The following is a 24,376-nucleotide window of genomic DNA, read 5'->3' on the forward strand; positions in this document are numbered from 1 at the left end:
CACTAAGATTTGTTGATGTGGTCCCCAAATAGTCTGCTCATTGATATTAATATTTAACATGGAAATAAAATGATATGTCACTGTGGTTATTTACATGATGTATTACATAGTATGAGTAAAACAAAAGCTTTTCTCTTTGTAAAAATTCTTTGTTGGTCTTCACTGTCTATAGATAAAGCTATTAGGCAAAGTAACTACTATGGTAACAATAGACTTATCTCTAGTACTGGAGCATTATGGAGTCTAGAGGGGAAGAGCAAATGCTGTCCTTTCTGTTGAGGTTACTATTCATGTGTGTTTCTTAGAGGAAATATTCCACTATTGAAATATTCTCATATTGAATATTATTGCCTAAGGGAAGTGCTAGGATTGGTTTTTTGAATCAAGTTAACCTTAACCTTAACCTTAACCTACTGGTTAAAGGGTAGACCATGCAGTACCCCTGGTATGGCAGAGTTTAATTTACAGGAAGGAAGAAACATTCTACTTCATCCCTATGGTTCCATGTTCTGTTTAAAGGGATGTTGACTTTTTAAAAATGTATCTAAAGTATTTCATTTTTATAGGGTTATTTTAATAGAAAAATTACCCTTTCCTTCTTACTACCTTTGATTTCACAGACTTTGTTTTGTCCTTTTTTAAGCTGGTATTAATGTCGATATTTACCTATGGTGTAGAATCCTAGAGCCAATTGATTGCTTATAGGAGATTAACTTAGTTTATCTGTTTCATAGGTTGCGTCTTGCCACTTGTAAGCTAGATAAAATATTTGTCATTTCCTACTTAAGAATTCTGACACATTTATTGACTTTAGGATGTGTTGTTAGGCTGATTATGTGAACAGGTTTATTATCTTTTCATTTACGGGAAATACCTTTATGTAATAAATATAAGTTAAAAGTTAAATTTTGCATAATTTTCATATTCATAACTTAAAATATTTTACAAGTGAAAATTCCTTTTGATGCTCTATTCTTAGACATTTTGAAGTTTTTTAATATTTTAGTGCTAATATACAAAGTATTTTTATTTCTTGTTTGTAGATTATCCACTTTTGTAAAATACCTTTATATCATCTTATTACAAATGTAAGGGTTGCTGGTCCAGAGATTCCAGTATTCATTCAATAATGTATCCTGATAAAACTAAAGTAAATTGACTTAATAAATGCTTATCCTATTTCTAAATTTCACTGGGTATTTGATAAATGAAAACAAAGATATGTCACTGTGTTAAGCTGATTTTCAGTGTTAAGATGATTTGGTAGGTATTTAGACTTACCAAATCTAAAGGTAGCCTATTTAAAATCTAATCAACTAAAATCTTTTAGATTTTTTTTTCTCTTTGTTGTATGAATGAAAAATAGCATATAAGAAAACTAATGTTATAGCTGTGGCTCTTATTGTAGAACAAGTTCTTCTGGATCAAAATTCTCAGACTCCTCCTCCAAGCCCTTTCTCAGTACAAGCTTTTAATAAAGGGGCAAGTTGCAGTGCCCAGGGATTTGATTATGGACTCGGAAACAATAAAGGTAGGTGTTTGAAAGTAAGTCTTTTACTTACCTAATATTGGTAATTTTATTAACTTATCTTTTATTCACTTTTATTCCTGTTCCCCAGTACATCTTTATTAAATTAAAATTTGTTTCTAGGAAACTAGCATTTATAATGTTTGTAAGAGTATTCTTTTTGCAGTATTACTTTTTACCAGTTCTTGCTTTTTTTTCTACCTCAAAAAAACTCGTTTTGAATTCATATCCTAAAGGTTATGTGTCCCTTTGTATAGTAAAATAACTATTATTTTTATCCTTTACTTACTATTAGGAGTATATGTTAATAAGCAACAGAGAACTTTCTGAAATGATCCATTTAAAATCAGAATATTACTTTTATGTTTACTTACTTTAATGTTTGTAAGTAATAGTACCCATGAGTTTTATAAAACATGTGGTTTTGAATGTCTAACTCAGTATTTTTATTAATTTAGAATTATATGAAATGATACATACGGATTTAATATGTATAATGAAACCAGAAAATTGTAAAAAGAACGAAACCGTAAGCCATTCGAATATAAAATATATGCAGCTATCTTGACTGTATTGATATAAAGACCAACATCATGGGCAATCCAAACAGTTGTTACTTTGGAATAATTTATACTTGAGGTTCATCCAAAATTCCATTTTTATGTAAATTCACACACTCTTACTCGGTTCTATGTACCTGATCCTGACTCCTTCAAAATCAGCCCCATTGTTACTAGGTAGCATACAGTTAGGTGATAGATAGGTGGGAGAAAATACCCTACATGGATATAATTTACTTTAAAATCCTATTCAAATTAATTTACAGGACTTGATTTCAAGGGACAGATACTCTGTTATTGTACATGCATTACAGAACAAGTAAGAAAATGAAATAGTGATCAAAATACAGAATTTCATCACTATATAATAAATGTTTAATTTAAAATAAAAGTGCAGTAGAACCTCCATAATTGACCTCTTCCTTAAGTTGTGCTAATTCTCATGGACCAGACATGTCCCACATGTACTCAAATGAAGTTCCTTATTTTGACCACCTTCATTTGTTGACCAGTTTGTCATAGTCCCTTGAGTGGTCTACTTACAGAGATTCTACCATACTTCCTATTAGATATCTTTATTACTTTCCACAAAGTATTTTTATGAAAGAAACCTGGCTACCAGGCTTTTTTGATTCTCTTAAATTGGCCTGTCCATAGGCATGGGTATCATCAGCTTACTTACCTCAGGTAGCTCTGATTTCCATTAACTTAAGCTAGATCTTGATGTTTATGTAGGGTGGATGCTTGGTGGTGTTTTCTTCACGTTTCTTTCTGTTTACCATTGTTAACTCTTAACTTAAAATCTCAGCATTTGCTTACCACTACTATGCCTCTATAGTAATGTGTTAAAGCCCTGCTTAACTCAGATTGTATGCTTTCAGCCTTTAAAATGTTTGTCTTTGTAGCTATCACTGTAAATCAGTTTTTAAAATAAAATTTATTAAAACATTAGAATAGAAATCAGTTTACCAAATGCACAAACATTGCTGCGGATATTTGTTATTAAATGGAAAGAATATGTATTACCTTTTTTAAATATGATTTTTTTTTTTTTAAATACTGTTCAAAAATACCATGCACTGCACTGGCAAGCGGTGTATGCCTGCAATCCCAGCTATTTGGGAGGCTGAGGTGGGAGGATCACTTGAGCCCAGAAGCTCGAGGCTGTAGTATATTATGATTGCGTCTGTAAATAACTACTGCACTCTACACCAAGGAACATAGGGAGACCTCATTTCTTAATATATATATATATATATATATATGTATGCACTTGCTAGTAAGCTTTTTGAGTATTTAAGTAGAGCAAAGAAATATTAAGAAACTTAAATTTGGTGAAATATATCTAAGCTTTATTTACTGCCTATAGTAGTAGTTTCTATTTTCCTTAACGCTCTGTAGTATCTAACATCAAAGAATTGTTTTTATAAAAGTTTTTTCCTTAAAACATTATTTCACAAAATTCATCATAATCTCTATTAAAAAATAAAACTTATGTATGAAGTTCTTTCCATATAAATCTATCCCTTATGCTTTAGTATAAGGAAACTTTATTATATATAGAAAATATGACTGGAAAGATACTATTTTCCATTTTCTTTATCAGCTAATCTGGATGTATTTAATATACATATTCTCACAAATCAGAAGATATCATCCACCTAATTATATCTTAAAAATGGTTTTAGTTAAAATTCTTTGTATCATAAGAAAAAATGTTAAATTCATATTTGAGGCACTATTCCAATTAGGTGGCTCATATTCCTTTTTGACTTATAGAACTTAATGGATTTTTATATTATTCATCTAATCAGAAGAGTCCATACTTTTAAAAAGTAGAATTTCTTTGGCAGTAACAACTTCAAAAAAAAAAGTGTTAATTTATAAATGTAACATAAATATATTGCCATATTAAAAAAATAATACTTTGCCTCTGTTAATTCCACATTTTAAAGAAAAACAGTTGGTACTGTATATTTGTTTTCTCTATAAATATATTGCAGGTGAGCCTGGGTGTTTTCAGTCATGGTTAGGCACTGTGGAGATGTCGTTTACTTATATTGTCATTTATATCTGTGCAATATCGAAGCAACCTATTGTAGATTCTTCATAGACTCTGTATTCTCCCATAAATAATGAGAGTTGTTACTATGAATTTAAATGGATCTCTTTTGGTAGGTAGGCTGCTCTGTAAGGTTTGATGAGCGCTTCCATTAAAAAAAAAGGCATGCAGAATTTGGTCCCTAATTTGAGGATAATATTCACCAACCTTCATGCATTTCTGAATTGGCATGGTTTCATTTAGTGTTTAACTTTATCTGAATGTCATAAAACACCATTTACTTTGGCATTTTGGATGTTAATGAGTAACACGTTGTAGTTTTGATTGTTTTGCCCACTGCAGGTGACCAACTGAGTGCCATATTGAATTCCATTCAGTCACGACCCAATCTCCCAGCTCCTTCCATCTTTGATCAAGCCGCAAAACCTCCCTCTTCCCTAGTCCACAGCCCATTTGTGTTCGGACAGCCCCTTTCCTTCCAGCAGCCTCAGCTTCAGAGTAAGTCTGTCAAGCCTTACTTGCCTCATCAAGCATTTCTGAAGCTTTGTTCTGAGTTATTTATTAGTTACTAATTAGTTATTAACTCACCTGACTGGTTTCATTTAATTAGGATTTTATCCCCTCCCACATTTTCAGGTTTCTAAGCTATTCTGAGCTGACGTTGTGCAACTAAGACATTTTCTTTTAATTGCACATTTTTTAATTAAGAGTAGTTACTAAAATATGACTATTATGCTTTCCATTCTATTTTCAGTATAAGAAAATACATTCTACAGACATATTGTTAAGAAAACCATATTTGATTTAAAAAAATTTTTTTATTATGCATGACTGTGGTAATCACTGGTTACAGGGACAACTTTCTTTATAATACATTGGATTTTGTTACTTGAATTGCCCCAGAAGAATAAATCTATTTCACTATACCCATGGGTAGGAAAGAGGCTATATTTGTTTGACAGGTTTGTTTCTTCTAAGTGAATTTTATATCTACATAATGTATAGTAATTTAGGTTTTAAATTTTTTCAAATTGTTGTTTTCCCTGTTTCTTTTTATTTTGCTTTTGTTTTTGTTCCTAAAACAAAATCAAAATCAAACTGATGATTTCATTCCAACTCTGCCTTTGGTATAAAAAAGAGACCCAAATAAATTACACTTAACTAAACTTAACACTTAACACTAAAAAGTGTTCTTTTTTCTTAATAACCTCCCAAGCCTTCCACATAAACTCCTCAAAACTCCTTGCAGTGTGACACGATGTGCTGTTCTTGGCATTCAGTTCTCTTGTTGACTGAATGCCACATGAGCACACTAACTGAAGGAGATGATTCATGAAGGCTCAGATCGTACACCATTGTTTGGATTGAAGTGCATGACCTCTTTGCTTTGATAAAGTACTTTCACTCTTTAGTCTATGTTATTTTTCTACAGAAATACGTTGATGACTATTACAAGGGTTACTTAAGAGAATGCTAGCTGCTTTAGTTTTTACTAAGAACCAGAGTAGTTTATGGTTTCCAAATAATGTTATTCCAATTTATATTATTACCCACCTTAGGTGGAGAACATAGAAGAGAATAGAATAATATAAATGTATTTTACTAAGAACCAGAGTAGTTTATAGTTTCCAAATAATGTTATTCATTTATATTATTACCCAGCTTAGGTGGAGAACATAGAACATAAACTCTTCTAGATTTCCACTGTACATTACAGAAATTTAATGAAATTAGTTTAGAAATATAAATATCATCAATTTCTAGTTTATTATTATCTCTATTCATGTATAATTTTTACTCATAAGAGTAAATGTCTCATAAGAGAATGTCTTGAATGTCTCATAAGAGAAGAATTTCAAGGAAACAAGATAGTGTCACATATGAAATAGTTTTTCCTTCTATGATAAAATACTATTTCACAAGAATGAAAGGAAGTGAGGACTTAGTTATTAGGGAGCAACAGACTTTTTACAGTTGGTCGTAATACCCAAGTTGCAGGAAATTTTAAAGGTAACGAAAGAACTAAGAAGTAAGGACTTTTTTTTTTCTACCAAAGGGGTCATTACAATCTTCACAAAAACAAATGTAATTACTATTTTTATTTTACCAAGTTTAATTAATAAAGTATTTCAAAATAAACAATACAGACCATAAAAAAATTTGATCTGTCTCTTTTAGGGAATAACAGATTTCCAAGTGACATTGTGTCAATATAATTTTATGCATATTGTGTATATAAGTATTATCAGTACCACCATTTGCTGTACCACCATCCTGGAAAAAATTTGAAATCATGGTCTGGATATATCTCAATTGTCAGTTTTCTGAATTGTTACTTGCCTATATTTCAACAATGGAAATTCGACTTTTTTTGAAACTTGTTACTCTTAGCAGAATATTACTGAAGTTTGACTTCCAAATTCTAGAAAACAGAAGTCTCAGTCTTCAATATAACTAAAAAAAATATGGAATCTGAATAGTAGTTTTAATACTTTGAAAATAATTCAGAATATTACTTTTTGTAGTTTTAATATTTTGAAAATAATTCAGAATATTACTTTTTAGATTGTGTTAGAAAAGGTAAACGTGGCAGAGTGCTCATTGTCCAGACTCCCTGAATAAGATACTCTTTCCTAAACTTCAGTGCCATGCACCCCACTAGCATTTCACCTTGCTTTAGAAGATGGCTTATTCACACCGAACTTCCCTGTGCTAATTAGCAAAATGAAAATCATTTTTGTCTTATACGTTTGTAATATTAAAATAAACATTATGTAGAAGACTTCATTTTCTAAATTTGCTGATACTCATGGTCACCAGTAGGTACTAAGTACTATACCTAAGTGCTCATTCGAGGTAATGTCTTTTATCTCTGTGTTACAGGTAAGGAGGCAGAGGCTTAGAGAGGATAAATGATTTGCCCTAGAAACTTACATAGTAAAATGGTAGAGCCAGAACATATTTTAAATATTCAGTGTCACCTAGATAAATAATGTAAAAATCTACTTTTAACATATATATATTAAATTTCTGCTTACATTCTGTTCTGGCTTTGGTATTACCTTTGTTGAGCTTGATTTATAGTTTAATTTTTCAAATGTAGCATAGCTTGAAAAGAGAGAAAGATTTCCTAAATGTAGCAATTCAAGTTCTCAGCTAGCTAGACAAATTTTACAAAGATACATATAAACTTTCCCACATTTGAAATTTGTCTAGCATTTTTATGAGCAGTATTATCAGTAATTCTTCGGGGGTGTTTTCCCTGAGGCATAGTTTTTTCACTGATTTTTAGTATGTAAAATAATCTAACATATTAATTTGGTATATATTTAAGTTAGCAAAATTTTTATATATACTGTTACTCTAGTGAAGTAGTACAATTACAGAAATAAAAGTTACAGATTTTCCTTATCTTACTGTGTGTGTGCAAGCACACAGAGGCGTGAGAAAAAGAAGTATGTATATACAATTTTTCTTTACTGTTCTATAATTGTGAAAATTGTTGTGTAGTTCTTAGAATTTGAAAGCAATTTAGCAGTAAGATTCTAATAGACTGAGGTGGGGGATTGATGTCTATGACTACTTTAAGAATATTACATCCTTCTTTTCATTATCCTTTTTTATTCCTTTTGCACAGGGTATCATTTTATCATTTTATGTTCTATGACTACTTACAGCATCTTACACATCATATTCAAAGGAATATTCATTGACTATAGACATTTAAAATTATCACTTCTTCAATTTAAGATTATCACCTCTTCAATTTAAGGTTATGTGTGATAGATCTTCCAGTATTTGCTTGGAATCCATCTTCAAAGGAGAGATACAATTTTTCTTTCTCTTAGGATTTAAATTGTAAAGTGATTAAAACCAACAATACTATGGTGATATGATATGTAATAAGTCTAGGTTTATACTGATTGAATTCTAAGCAAGATTCTCTCTTAGAAAAATGATAAGCCAGATGACTCTGTTTAACATAGCATTTTATCACTTTCTGCCTCCTTTCCAAGAGGCTAAATAGTTCGTTTCTTTTTTTGTTTGTTTTGTTTTTTGATAGAGAAGTGGTAAATAATGTTTTTAAACATGTAAATTATATCAAAACGTACATTATTGTCAAGCACAGATATGATAGCTTTAGGTTACCTTGCAACAAGTTTTTTTGTTAAATCCACTTGGGTATCTGCATGAATATTTATTTAAATTTGAAAATGTTAACATACTGATGTACTGTGTTAACTTACAGACACATCATCATGGAAAGACTCAGTTCAAATTTTCCCTCTAGCAACTTATTGACGTTAGTCACTTGACATGTCTGAGCCCTTGTTAGTGCCTCCGTTTATGTTATTTGCTTATATCATTTAATGTTATTTGCTTATATCATTGCATTTAATGTTATTTGCTTATATCATTATTGCATTTTGATGCAAACACTTGATCTCTCTCACACTCCAAGGAAAAGGTGGACAAAGTCACAGTCTAAGAGAGAGCGGTCTTATTCTCAGTGTGGTATGGGTTGTAGGGAGGAATTGAAAAAAGAATAAATGAAGTTTCCTAACTAGTTTTTGGTCATTTTTACAACACAACTTGATAATTATTTGTTTTGAGATTAATTCTTAAAATAGTTAGACTATATTCGGATGTTATTGTGAACGTTAGTATACAGCTGACTTTGTAAAAATTAAGATCACTTGTCTCCTAAATTAAAATCACAGCACAGTGCATGTTGATTTCTGTTTATTGGCTTACTGTAAAGATTTGTGGAGGTAGCATTTGATTTTGGAAGGAGACCTGTGTTTATCCTCTGTTCTTCCCTCAACTAGTTTTGTGACTAAGCTACTTTTTAAGATCTTTTCCTACTCCTAAAGAAAAATTATCTGATGGCTTTCATCAAAGATTTTAGGAAAGCAGGGTCAGCTTTTATTCAGATATTAAAATTTGATAAAATTTTTTCTCACTTATAACATTTGTCACAACGACCAATATATTTATTTTAATTTTGGCTGTAACGTCTGTAGTTACATCCTACATCCTGCAAATCTTAATCATTTTAGTCATGTGCCTGAATTTATCTGCACTCAATTGAGCCATCTCCTCTAGTATAAAAGCCTTGACCCAGATTATTTTTCTTCTTCATAAGTAGATTTGTTCATCTACCCTTCCCTTCATTCTAGGAATTCAAACCAAAAAGAATGCTGATGTTGCTTATAAGACAATGTGTCCTCGTGCATTCGTTTTCTCCTGGCTAGATTTTACCCTTTATCTCTCCCTCTCCTCCCGCCTCCTTATTGGCTCCTGTGTTTATCTCACCCTTCATTCCCATCTTTCTTCAGGTGGGTTATTCGTTCTCCCACTTATACAGCTTCTTTTATTTATTAAGTATCATACTAGGGTATAGGGATCAACAAGTTATGAAAATATGTTTATTGATCTTGAAGGGCTTCTAAAATATTGTAAAAGGTATATTTAAAAAAAAAATGATAGTATGTTTTAAGTGCTACAGGAGCAGTGTTTTCAGGATACAGTGGACACATAGAAGAGAAAGCTCCTAACTCAGCCAGGAGAGGTTAAAGAAAGAAGCAGCTTCTAATGAGAAGGAGTCATAAGAATGGATCAAAGGAGGAGTGGGGAGGGGAAGGAAGTTACAGGAGCATTCCAACTATGAGGGCAATAGGAAGGAAGTTAAGAGGAGCCCACTGAATGGGCAAGTACTGCCTGAGCACCAGCTACCTGCCAGGTGCTGTACTAAGCACTAGTCATCCAAAGGGCCCAGTTGGAGAAATCAAACTAAAGCATTGCTAGAGTGGGTTTCAGAGAAAAAGAGGGGAAAGAAACTGGAGACAGTGAGTTTCAGGAAAAATGTCAAGATTTGTTGCAAAGAGAAGGAAAAGAGAGGTTTTTGTTGTGTTTGTTAACAGAAAAAAGGAACATCAATATTGCTGTTTTTTGTTTTTATTTTTTTGAGACAAACCCTCTGGGTCAAGTACCATGGCATCATAGCTCATAGCAACCTCAAACTCTTGGGCTCAAGCAATACTCCTGCCTTAGCCTCCAGTAGCTGGGAATGCAGGCATCTGCACAATGCCCAGCTAGTTTTTCTTTTCTTTCTTGCTTGCTTTTCTTTTTTTTTTTTTAAAGTAGAAACAGGGTCTGGCTCTTTTTCAGGCTGGTCTTAAACTCCTGTGCTCAAGTGATCCAACCCCCCCCCCCCCTTAGCCTCCTAGAGTGCTAGTATTACAGGCAGGAGCCACCTCTCCCCAGGATTGTTTCCTAATGAGAGTAATCCAATAGAGAAAAATTTATGATAGAGGAGAAAATTGCTAGAATAATAGTGTTCAGTAGAAGAGGAGATATGATCGAGTGCAAAGTGGAAAGGTTGGCTGAATAGTTTTTCATCGTACGGTGAGAAAAAAGAATGTATGGTGTTGGGCACAAGACTGTTTCCTCTGATTTTTCTAAGTAAAGTAGGAAGCAGTTATCAGCTCAGAGTTAGCACAAAGAGTCTGTGTTGATGGTTTGAGCAAAGAAAAAGAAAATACATGAAGTAATACCTCCCAAAATGCAATGTTTCTCTAAGTGACTTCTAGATAGCTCTGCAGAATATTAAATAAAAGGAACAACATATGATCAGTTTTACTTTTGAGACAAATTACTAAAAATATATTATGACAAAGGTCCTAGAGAAGGAATGTGGGAGACAAGGAGTCCAGGCAAAAGCTGACTAGGATGTAAATTAAGGTTAATTGCAGGTGAGATAAAGAAAAAATAACATTTAGAAATATGTAGCAGCAAAATGCACAGGACATGTGAATCACAGTTGTGGGAGCAAGTCCTGAGTGACATCCACTTTTGCACTCTGTTTTGAAACATAATATGCTTATCTACTCCCAGAAATACAGAACAAAAAGCAGATTTTAAGGAAAAAAATGAGTTCAGTTTGATAACTTAGCTCTGATAGACTATTAATATAATTTGAAAATGAGAAACATATTTAGCATTTCCATCTATAAGATGGCATTGTTGAATGACAAGTTGAAAATACACTGTTAAATTATTCATATATACATTTTTAATAAAATGAACCACTAAAGCCTTCTCGTGATTTTTGCACTTAATTAAATTTAGAAAGAATTAGGTCTACCATATCTCTCCTACTTTGTTATTTTCTCTCTACATTGTAGTAGATCTCATTACTGAAGCTTAGGAAAACAAAATGTTTATTTTTAAAATCAGACTTCTCATCCTTATCATTAGATTGTCTTTCTTCCCCCCTTCAATTTATTTATAATGAGAAATCCACGCTATCAGCAACCTTTAGTCATATGATAGCATAATTTCTGTTGTTCAAGGAGCCTAAGAAGTCATCCAGCTCTCATGTTGAGATGAGAGAATTCTTGGTGACTTGCCCATGTTGGCAAATCTAGGCCTTACATATGAGAGTCTGCTAACTCCCTCCAGTGGTTTTTTCTCTAGTGCATTTCAGTTATCTTGTATATGTATGTAGTCCAACCTTCTCATTTTATACCTTAAAGCCTCCAATAATAATCCCTAGTAAACTTTTGCCAGGTGGGTAATTCACAATATCACAAGGCTGTTCTGATCATGCTGCTCAGTTATTTGTTAGACACGAAGGGGAAAAAAATCCTCCATTCTACTCATAATAAAAAAAGAAAGAAGTAGTTTCTCTGTCTTCTCTGTAGTTAACACATATCCCTGTTGTGAGGCAGTGCATTGCTGATATCTGCCTTTCTTTTTTTTCCTTTCTGTAGACATTAATTTAGAAGTACCTTATGCAAAACCACTGTTTTCCCTCTTAGATTTTAGCTGTGTTTGTGCATTGTAAATGTAAGCATTGTGTCAGCAGGCTATCATTTCTGGACACAATAAATAGTTATGGTTGGTATCAATCACTTGATCAAAGAATCTGATTTCTCTGATATACAGTTAGTATTTTTTTCCCTTGCAAATGATAAGCATTTTGTGGAAAATAAGGTCTTGGTTTTTGAGAGTATAACCAGCCCTCTTGAGAGTATAACCAGTCCTTTTGAGAGTATAACCAGCCTTAAGTTATTGCTTAAGAAGCAATACCTATCTTTTTTTTCAAATTTTTTGAAGTTATTCTATCAAATTGTACTTAGAGTTGTCCTTTCTCAGCTATCATAAACTCTGAAATGATGTGGTTTTCCTAAATATTATTTTCCTTAACTGTATTTACTAAGGATTTAGCATATATTCAGTAATATGCTATGAATATCATTTCAGTTCACTTATAACTAGAAATCATTTACAGAAACATGACATGACAGATATCTACTAGATAACTACTTCTACTTTATTCTCTTTTCTTCATTTAGATCATAGTCTGACAAAAAGCTTATTTCTAGTTTATCCTTAATTTGGAAATGTCATCCTATCTTTCTTTTCTAATTTAGTATACTAGCATTTATATATATAAATTTTAGATCTTATTCCATGGTTTAAGCTCCTTTGTCATTCACATATTTCCATGTTTCTCCTGATGAATTTGCTACAAGGAAAAATAGGGATACATTAGCTGTGTGGTGATAATATGTTTAAAACTGTCAGTCCAGACAGCTGCCATAGCTAACAGTATATAACAATCACCACTGTCAAAAAAAAATTCAGTCTTATCACCTTGTTTTAAATCCTCTGAAACGCTTATAGAAGAAGTGAGAATAATGATTATACTCAATTATGCTTCTATTTAGCTGCATATTATTTGGTTATACACATCTTTTGGCAAGTTGAAAGTACAATTTATATATTGTCTCTATAAGAACCATTGATAATAAAATAGTTTTTAAATATTTTTGAATTACTTACTCAAAATATTAATATTAAATATTAGTAATTAATTTTCAGAATATCTGAACTATAAACTAGACCTGACCATTTACTGCCTGCTGTAGGAGCCTATGCTGTCAGAAATATTTGAAGTTCTGTTCAGAGAATACAAATGTGCAGTTATTGGGTTTTAAATTAGAAGAAACTCAGTAGTATTGTTTATATCATTTTATCATAAGTGCAACAAAGTCTTAGCATCATTGTTTGTGAAGGACCTATAGAATTAGAAGATTTCTTTCTCACATTTAAAAAAATACAATCATACACAGAAATGTAGGTATGAAAAGCATGAACAGGGTACAGTAAAAGAACTTCATCCAGTTCTATCAAATATGTTCATTACGATTGCATCTGGTAATTTTACTAAAACTATAAAATTTGTGACTGGACACTGCCTGCCTCCTCAGGATTGAGAGCTAGACATCAGAAGCAAAATTACACACAAAGATACACAGCTATGATATAATTAAAAAAAATTACACACAAAAATTAGTTTTTCCTTTATATTGACTTTCTTTTTTTATTTCAGATTAATATGAGGGTATAAATGATTAGGTATAGTGTTTGGGTTTTGTTAGTTCCCAGAGGTGTGCCATATACCCTTACACTGTACCCAGTAGAGGGGAGCACACCAATCCCTTTCTCTCATTATAGTGTCTTTCTTAACATCCTCTTGAAAATTCTTTTAATGTTTCCTACCTAAAATTTAGTAAATTATTGGTAATGTCACAGCTTGATGATAGTATATAATAGGAAATCAGCAAATTAGATGCTGGACTGAATTTAATGCTAAAATTGATCCTATTCTAAAATGATTGCTCTAACTTGACTTTTACTTCACATACTTGTGACATTGTTAAAGTACAGTACTTGTGGGACTTTATATCAGGGTCCATTAACAAGCATCCTCAAACTACAGCCTGCAAGCCACATGCGGCTCACCGAGGACATTTATCCTGCCTGCCAGGTGTTTTTGCCACCACTGCCTGTCCTGCTTAGCCGCTGCCTGTCCTTTTAAACTATAGTCCAGCCCTCCAATGGTCTGAGGGACAGTGAACTGGCCCCCTGTTTAAAAAGTTTGAGGACCCCTGCATTAGAATATCAGTTCTGTCATTATGGGCTTTTGATAAATTCATTGATTTTTCATTGTGAAATTTAACATTTCAGATCCTTGCTTAATTGTTGACTAAACCTTGATAAAGAGTATCTGCTACTTTTTAAAATATAAAACCTGCCAGATGGTGGCAGATGCTTTGATTCTTCTAGTTTTTTAATCTCAATAATAAGAACAGGGTCCTGGTAATTACAACAAAACCACCATTTGTCTTTGCTAAACTGAAGGGAGAATTCTTTCCTTATTAAGGAGGAAAGCTATACTGTTTTGTTTTTGTTAAAGTACAGTATACAGTGAACTCAAAGTCTCTGTGACTAGCAAATCAAGTGACTCAGGGAACTTGATACTTGGGGTTAGAGCAAAGAAAATGACACAAAAAGAATCAGTTGTGTATATGGGGAAATTTTGTAATAAACATTGACTTCAAATGGCCACTGCAGAAAAATCCTGAATTTCTAAATTATTTTTAATATTATCCTCTTCAATTAACTGCATGGTACTCAAAAAAGAATCGAAATTTTATGGAGATAAATTTAATAATTGCTGTGTAACAGGATTTCTTGAATGAGCATGATTACTTAATCCCCATGTTAAAAAGTCACTCAGCTTTATTTCTTTTGTGCATAGATATCAATACATATAGTCTTAAAAGTTAACTATGACTTTATCAAAGTATGTTTAAACATGAGCAGATTTTGTAAAAATTTCACGTGTAGAGTAAATGTCGTTTCTAACCATAGCTTGTTTTAGACTTTCAAGAAACATTTCTTTTTCACTCTGAGGTATCACTAAGAATCCAGTCTCTCCAGGCTTTGTAACATATTGAAAATACTTCAAGCCCATTTGGCTTCGAAATCTTTTCCAGGAGTTTGTTCTTAAACTTCTAATATCTTACCTTACAAGTGTCCTTACAGTTTTTCACATTTCTCTTTTTGAGTGCATCCAATTGAGATGATATTCTGGTTTCCATTTCTTTGTTTCAGATTAGTATGAGGATACAAACAATTAGATTGCGTTGTTTGTGTTTGTTAGGTAAAGTCCAAGTTAGAGTTGAGTCCTTAACCTGGGGGTATGCTGTATACCCCTACATTATGCCCATTAGGTGAGAGCTTACCATGTAGCATTTCTCTCCCCCGCCCTTGAATTTAATTGTGGTTTTCTCTAATGTGGGCATGTAGTTGTCCATTTCCTGGTTTCATATTAGTATTGAATACATTGGATATTCACTTTTCCTTTCTCATGATACTTTAGTTAGGAGGATGTTCTCCAAGTCCATTCAGGATTCTTCAGGTAGGTATACTGATTTTCTACTCCTGTCTACTGAACTAGTAGTCTTCACAGATTTTAGTACTGGGCCAGGAGACAGTTCCTCCATTGGCAGATTTAATTTACTTTGAATTAACTCTTCCATTCAGAAACTGCCAGTTTTCTATTTCATCTCTTGTAGAAGAAAAGTATATCACCCTCCTTATTGATTTTTTCAGTAATAGCTGCAGACTGTGTGTTACATGAGATTTAAGTAGCATAAGAATTTGCAGCACACGGCACCTTTTGGGGTTTATAGATTTGTTCGAAGTGAAGGATGCTTAAAACTAATTTAAGAATTTAGTAGATGGTTTTATGACATGTATATGGCTCTCTCTCTGTCCTCTGCTAGTCTCTCTTGAACCCACTGCATTCAAGCTTTTAGTCCCTATCCATAAGAACTGCTGTTTGAGTCTGTGCTTTTTGTGTTGTGAAATTCAGTAGTCAATTCTAAGATCTCATTTTACTTAACTATCAACGGTATCTGACACAAAAGATCTGTCTTCCTAGAAATACATTCATTTGCCTGCTGGGTATTTACCTCAATTACTACTTACTCATTTCTAGTTTCCTCTCTGCATCCTCATCGATTCTGAATTCCCAGGAATGTCTCAAACCTTTGGCCTCTTCTAGGCACTACTCCTAAGTGGTATTATCCAGTCATGGACTATCACCCAAGATCTGTATGCTTATGTACCTCCAGAGTTTATCAGCACTTGACATAGTATGTACTTAATTGCTCATTTTCTGTTTTTCACCCGAAGTAAGATTCATGAGAACAGTTTTTGTTCTTTTGCTTTTGTTCATCATTGTATCTCCAATGCCTAGAATATTATCTGACACATACTCAATATCTTACATCGAATGACTTCTTAATTTATGAGTCATTCATCTTGGAATCTTAGCCATAATAGTGAATCAGACAAAAACAGTATTTTCATTATTTTAAGAAGAGTGTGTGTCCTATCTAGTTTTTTTTAATTTCAATTATAGTAAGACAATTATTTCCTTATTACCTATTTCAGCTCAACTGATTAATTTTACTTTGATTGCTATGAATTAAAATTTCAAGTACAACAATTTGTTGAGATTGAGATGGCAACGTTTTTAGCATATTGCTTTTAAAAGACTACACTTTCAAGATTCTGTTAATTCTTTGAGAAAAGATAAATTACTTAATATTAAGTACTTCATTTTCTGCATGGTAAATCATGGATATGTCTAACATTTGCTAGTTACTTGTGAATTTTATTTGCTTTGTTTGTGTTGTGAGACTATAAATAACGTTAATATCAGAAATAGGATCTATAGAACAAACAAATACTGGGGGTTAGCATTAACTTTTTCACTGAAGATGGGCTCAGACAAGTAGCCAAACATGAATGTCAAGTTGGGTCCATTCTGAAATATGTCTGGGAAATCATAGTAATGGTTCCATTCAGAAAACTAGATGACCAAAAAAAATAAAAAGAAAGAAAAAGCCCAAGTGATATTAGGTTAAACTGTAAGTAACATTTATCTTCACCATAAAAAAATACTTACAAACTTTTATTTATAAGTAATTGAGCACCAAATAAAGAAAAACTGAGCTAAAGAAAAATTCACATAAAAAGAAATGCTCAAATTTGATTTAATCAGAGCTATGACCCTTGTATTTAACACATTTGGAAATATATATTTAATTTATATTATGAATCTAAATTTAACTTTGTTTTCAGTTTTAAAGAAGTACAAACTTGTTGAAAAATTTAGCAGAATATAAACTATTTTAAATAACAGTTTATAGTTGCATACCATTTGAAATGCTTTGTTTTTGCTTGTGTTCTCTGCTAAATTTTTTTTTTCCATTGAATCTGTGCTGCTTCTTGCCAATGTTTTCCACTGTAGAATCTCCATCTCGCAACCTTGCTTCTCGTGAGCGCATTTACAAAAATTATGGTGTAGCTGGGCCTGCCTCTGCTCTCTCATCTCTGTCTCACAAACTGAAGGGTGGGTATACATGCATTCATGGATGGGTCATTTTTATTGAACATAGGAAGTGTCAATAAAGAAATTTTAGTTCACCTCAGTCATTTCCATCCCATTCCATTTTTTAAATTGAAGTTTATCATATTATTTAAATTTTCACGTTTGGGGTAATTTGTGATGTTCCTGTTCAATATACTATAGATTTTCTAATTATTATGCATGTTTATAGGTTAACTGTTACTCTAATTTTAAACTTTTATGAGTTCTTAAAAAAAATAAAATGGGTATATAGAAAGAAATGCTTAATTGGGGGAATTGTAAATATCACTATTATTAGAAAAAGATGATACATGTATAAGGTATAAAGCAAATAGTTACCTATAAGAATATAATAACTATGTGACAATTTAGTCTTCGTATTTATGTAATGTAAAAATCAGTTAGGCTATTTTAGCTTTTTATAAGAAACATTTTGATAATTAAAGTTTTTTTTAGTTTAACTTAGTTATTAGGACTCACATATAAACCTACCTGCCCTGTCTGGCATGAATCTTCCTTATAGAATTTTCTTAAGGACTTAGTATTTTCAACTTGGAAATGTTTAAACTATTGACGGTTGACAAAATTTCAGATATTTCAAAAATATGCTTTTTGTCTTTTAAAATACTGTAGTTGTCTACTCACATATTTTTGTCTTAAGGTAATATTTAAACTTTTAAAGTCCCATATTTTAAGAGAATTTTATCAAAAAGAAATTCTATAGCAATGGCTAATATAATATTGCATAAATTTTTCAAGTAATTACTTATTTTCTTTTTTCTTAGAAATGGGTATAAAAACTTTATTTCTCCTTTGTACAACTGACAATATAAAATAAATATATAAATAGAAATTATAAAGTATAGCAAATAGTATTACATAACCTGGACTATATAATATGTAGGATAGAATGTTTATCATGTAATCATTCATACTACATATTATGACATTTATACTACAATATTTGTGGTATATTATAGTATGGTATCATATAACCTGTTAATTTATTATATTGGTATACAAAAAATCATTTGGGGTCATTTAGTGAATAAATACTTAGCATTTACATATTTAATGTATATTTAACATTTAATTTGTTTTAATGCAGTCAATTTCTGTCTTGTATTATTTATTTAGGATTACTTTGGTTAGAAAAATTTTTGCCTAGTATCCTTTAAACTTACATATGATAAACATCATTAAATTGTAAGAGTAATATGAAAATATTAGGTATGATCTAAAGATTTTTAAATATTGATATTTGTTGATATTTTGAGTAGCCACAAGAGGGTAGTTTTTAGTCCATATTTATTACATGCTACAAAACGTTTGAAACCCAGCTGAAGGAGATAAACATAAATTAGCCTATGGACTTACTTAAAAGTTACATAGTCTTTTTAAAAAATAATATGAAATATATATTAGAAAAGTAAATATTTTTAGAAGGATTTAATTATGATTTGAAGAACACATCTCAAAAAGAAATACTTCTGCCATTATTTATGCACTTAAATTCCAGCAGATAATGAGCTTTTACCACTTACAGGTCTTAAAATATTCACCACTATCAGAGGTACAGAACTAAGGCAAGCAGATGCCTCTGCTTTCTAACACTGTCTGGATAGCAAACATTTTGCTCACATATGACAAGCAGTGTTCCTGATATTTGATATAATCTATTGTTCAGCAAACCACAGAGGATATTCCTTGTATGAGGAAATGCCTACTCTCATGAGTGCATGTGCACTTAGGATTAGAGAAAGCATCAGCATGTTTTCACCATTTCTTTGCATGCAGCACATGTGCAGGTCAGCTATTAGGATATATTTCAGACAGGTATTGGAAAACTTTTGTCAGGAACCCTTCCCATTATGTTATGAATCCTAAAACAAGTCTTTTTTTATAAATTACAAAGAAAACCTCTTTGATTTTTTGGAGAGAAGGGTACCAAATGTAAAAGATTTACTACCTTTTTGTCTAGATTCTTGATGATGTATGGTTCACTTTACATAATAAATGTTTTGAGGAACTCTCAGATTAATAAAATCTAATGCTCTGAACATCACATACTCAAAATTAATAATCAAGCCTTGGCGTAATGTTTGTTTAATTCTAACAAATACATTTGTTTATAAGATTTGCTCTATGCTATTACTAGATCAATAAGATAAAATAGGCAGTAATTTCTTAAACTACTCTTGAACAATTTGAGAGTACCTATTTATCAAGAACACATCTTTTTTTCTGTGTTCTCCCAATACACCATCAATATTGAGAATTCTGCATTGTGATTTTTTTCCTACACTTTTTCTCCAAATTTCACCTGGTCTCAGACCTCATTTATAAAAAGGAGCACATATATGATAAAGGAAATTTGTGATAGAATAATAAAGCATTGTGAGAAACTGAAGAGCATTCTGTATGATATAGTTACTTTTATTCATCCAAAGAGCAAAAATAATTATCCTAAACATTGACATGTTTAAAATATATTTGTTGATCATTGTGTTCTAAATAGGCTATTTGTCATACTTTTTTATTTCCCAAGTAATTATTCAGCTTGCAAGCATCTAGACCAGCTGTACTCAACCTGTGGGTCACGATCCCTTTGGGGGTCGAATGACCCTTTCACAGGGGTCGCCTAAAACCATCACATACACCTTGTACAAAAACAGGTGTATGAAAATAATTTTATGATTGAGGAACTGTTTATAATTTTATGAGGAACTGTATTAAAGGGTCAAGTCATTAGGAAGGTTGAGAACCACTGATCTAGCTAGACCTTAACACAACAATGACTGCTGTTCTCCTCTGCCCTGTGGCCGTAGGAGCGGTAACTGTAAAAGGTAGTCTCTTAAAGAACCTGAAAGTTGGGAAGAGCAGGAAAAAAATTAAGAAAATAGGGATTGATTACTCATTAAACAAATAGTTATTGAGCACCTACTGTATTCTAAGACCCACTCTAGACGCTTTACATCAGTGAAGAGTAACAGACAAAACAAACCTGCTCTTGAAGACTTTCTATGAGGACAGATTCTACAGCACTACTGTCCTGACCACCGATAGATGAAGAGAGTATGACCTGACATACTTACATGCAATGCAAGCCAAGAAAAACATTTTGGTACATCACCCAAATTTGTTGACATCCATTTTTCTCTTAAAAGAAAAACCTGCAGTTCTAACCAATTAACAAATCTCTCTCAATATCCTAAGAATCCTTTTTTAAATAAATACAAATACTTATAGCAAGCTTATGAATTTTAATTTTTTATACTTCTTGAATCCCGTCTATCAGATTGCTTTTCTCTTAACTAACATCACTTGCAGTTGGCATTTTCCTTTTGAGGAGGAAAAATAAAGTTTGTGCCCTGTACTGTAGACAAGGGCAGAGTGGCTCTAATGTCTCAGAGAAAAGCATAAAAGAGTAGGAAAGAGAGACACTGAATGAAGACCAGGATGGCAGAAACAAATGGCGTCCATGCAAAAGTATTTAGTGCTTTGCCTTAGAATGAGGAGATTATTCTTTTCATCTGCCTTTTCTCCTCACTCCTTGTTTCAAAGGCTTGTAATTCAGACTTGTACTACTCACACTGAGGATGCTGCTATTTCCCTGTTTCCAAGGGGGCACAAGCTCTGAGTTGTAACTCACAAAGATTGTCAACTTTTGGAATACAACCTGTTTATAATTAACAGACTGCCTAGAATTTCATGTAATTTAATAATAGCTTTAGGACATTCATATGTTAATTATTCTAATACAGTCACTAAAATAGAGTGTTTCCTAAGTAGTTCTTTATTAGCCTAATTGTATTTATTAATACACTCGAAAATGATAGATGTATCTATAGATTCCATTTTCTAATTCAAAAAAAACCTCTACCCTTACACTAGGATGTGAGGTTTTAGTCTGAAAACCTCTTGAAATTTAGCCTACTTCATATTTAAAATACATATGTCTTCATAATTTCTTATTTTAAAAAATGAGTTATATTTTTTTCTCTTTCTAGTCCCTCACTGAATTAAATTCTGATTATTGTATTAAAGGTGAGGTTCAGAGATCAGTGATAATTCATACTAATACCTATGTACTATTTGTTTGGTCTGTTTTACAGCCATGAAATAATTTTTAGTGGTGATAGTTATGTGATCGTGAAGTAAAAATATTGTGGAAAATATTTGCCCTTCTTTCCTTTATAATTCAAGTATTATTGTGTATAAAAAACTATAAATTTTGTAGTTGTCCTTTTTTTTTGTTTCATTTTGTTTGTGTCTTGGTTTCTGTATTTATTTCACTGTTTACTGGATAAATTGTCAGTTATAATTTTATTAACAAGTTTCACTATGAAATGGATCATACAGGTGACCGAGGAAATGTCTTGACATCTTCTAGACCAGCCTGTACATCAGGAAAATCAGAGTTGTCGTCTAAACACAGCAGATCACTTAAACCTGATGGACGTATGAGCCGGACTACTACTGACCAAAAGAAGCCAAGGGGTACAGACAGTTTATCTGCCAGTGAATCCCTGATGTTAAAATCTGATGCTGCAAAGTTGAGATCAGATTCCCATAGTAGGTCATTGTCCCCCAACCATAACACCTTGCAGACGCTGAAATCTGAGGGGAGGATGTCTTCTAGCTTTAGAGCTGAATCCCCAGGACCAGGTTCTCGGTCATCATCTCCTAAGCCAAAGACTCTCCCCTCCAATAGGTCTAGCCCAGCAGGCACTAGTTCTCCACGCTCCTCCTCTCCACATGATAAAAATCTACCTCAAAAAAGCACTGCTCCTGTTAAGACAAAACTTGATCCTCCTCGGGAACGTTCCAAATCAGACTCTTACACCCTTGATCCAGATACCCTCCGTAAGAAGAAGATGCCCCTCACGGAACCATTAAGGGGGCGATCAACATCACCAAAACCAAAATCGGTACCAAAGGATTCTAAAGATTCTCCTGGATCTGAAAACAGAGCTCCTTCTCCCCATGTGGTACAGGAAAACCTTCACAGTGAAGTGGTTGAAGTGTGTACCTCAAGTACTTTAAAAACAAATAGCCTAACAGACAGTACCTGTGATGAAAGTAGTGAATTTAAGAGTGTGGATGAGGGTTCCAATAAAGTTCATTTCAGCATCGGAAAAGCACCACTGAAAGATGAACAGGAAATGAGAGCATCCCCCAAAATAAGTCGGAAATGTGCTAATAGGCACACCAGGCCCAAAAAAGAAAAATCTAGTTTTCTTTTCAAAGGAGATGGATCCAAATCTTTAGAGCCAGCCAAGCAAGCCATGTCTCCTTCTGTGGCTGAGTGTGCCAGAGCAGTCTTTGCCTCCTTCCTGTGGCATGAGGGCATAGTACATGATGCAATGGCTTGTTCTTCTTTCTTGAAATTCAATCCTGAACTTTCCAAAGAACATGCTCCTATAAGGAGTAGTTTAAATAGCCAGCAGCCTACAGAGGAAAAAGAAACCAAGTTAAAAAATAGACACTCGTTGGAAATATCATCTGCACTGAATATGTTTAATATTTCACCTCATGGACCAGATATATCTAAGATGGGTAGCATCAACAAAAATAAGGTGTTGTCCATGCTTAAGGAACCGCCTCTGCATGAAAAATGTGAGGATGGGAAAACTGAAGCCACCTTTGAAATGTCCATGCATCACACAATGAAGTCTAAATCTCCTCTTCCCTTAACTTTACAACATTTAGTGGCTTTTTGGGAAGACATCTCTTTGGCTACAATCAAAGCTGCTTCCCAGAATATGATTTTTCCAAGTCCTGGTTCCTGTGCTGTCCTTAAAAAGAAAGAATGTGAGAAAGAGAATAAGAAGGCGAAAAAGGAAAAAAAGAAAAAAGAAAAGGCAGAAGTGAGACCCAGGGGTAATTTGTTTGGAGAGATGGCCCAGCTGGCAGTGGGAGGACCAGAGAAAGACACCATCTGTGAGCTGTGTGGAGAGTCACATCCATACCCAGTGACCTATCACATGAGACAAGCTCACCCAGGTAAATGATAACTATTGGACATATGTACTTTTTTCTTTAATGAACTAGGTCACTTCTAACTTGAGCTGCTGTATGAACTACGTAAAGTGTAGAGAAAACTGTTGCCTAGAATTTATAGTATCTTACAGTGTTATTTTACAGTACATTTTCGATGTAGGTGTCATGAAAAACAAAGTAATTCTAACGGTGTGATGGTCAGGCAATTTTGTACTATTGTATTTTAACATAGCACATTTTGAAATATTGTTTATTTTTTTAAATATTCTATGAGTTACTCATTAAGATCTCTTACACAATAGAAATAATGGCATGTTGATATACACAGGACAGATGCCAGTCCATATTCAGTCTCCTGTGATTCTAGTATTTTCCTGTTCAGAACTGCAAATTAAATTAGACTATGCTGATTTCTTAGGGCATTTTCCTATGGAAAATATATCAATTGTTTTATAGAAGACTGCATTTTCAGTAAATGGAAGGATTTCTGTACCATTGGCTAATATTCCAAAATTCTCCTAACATGAGTAGGATGAAATTTTTTTCTTTTCCTATATATTATATCTCAAATGTTTCATAAATATGTCCTTTCTGAAAATATATCCTTATAGAATATTTTATACTTGTTCTGTGTAATTTCATATTGAATTTTTATATTTATCTAAATATACCCATATCCTCTATTTCTTTTAATCTGCCTGTATAAAAATAAAGTTTCTCTATTATTTAGAGCATTATTTCATAGATTGCATTTTAGTCAAGCAAGCTATTTTTCTGATATAGTTAATAATCTTAAAAAAAAATCAGATTCTTGCTTTGGTATTTAGCTTACTTTGAGAAGGTAACTCTGTCATTAATGTATGAGAAGTAAGGATCAAACTATTAAGGACACTTAAAGTGTTACATGTTTATTTTTGCTGTTGTTT

At 32.6% G+C, this 24,376-nt stretch overlaps 1 protein-coding gene across 10 annotated transcripts in view; it reads left to right on the top strand.

Moving 5' to 3' along the window:
• The window catches only part of MYCBP2 (MYC binding protein 2, E3 ubiquitin protein ligase), a 273,377-nt gene that overhangs the window by 192,041 nt on the left and 56,960 nt on the right, over nucleotides 1–24,376 (top strand). For 6 of the 10 annotated variants that reach the window (XM_023513164.1, XM_023513169.1, XM_023513162.1 and 3 more), the window contains 3 exons: nucleotides 1,409–1,531; nucleotides 4,493–4,648; nucleotides 21,810–23,453. In XM_023513164.1, the coding sequence (XP_023368932.1) occupies nucleotides 1,409–1,531; nucleotides 4,493–4,648; nucleotides 21,810–23,453 (1,923 nt within the window). The remainder of the gene's footprint in view (nucleotides 1–1,408; nucleotides 1,532–4,492; nucleotides 4,649–21,809; nucleotides 23,454–24,376) is intronic. The other 4 variants (XM_023513171.1, XM_023513166.1, XM_023513168.1 and 1 more) reach the window with 1 other exon arrangement.

Source organism: Otolemur garnettii, unplaced genomic scaffold (genome assembly GCF_000181295.1).
Source record: "Otolemur garnettii isolate 467f Iridium unplaced genomic scaffold, OtoGar3 scaffold00036, whole genome shotgun sequence".
Classification (NCBI taxonomy): Eukaryota; Metazoa; Chordata; class Mammalia; order Primates; family Galagidae; genus Otolemur; species Otolemur garnettii.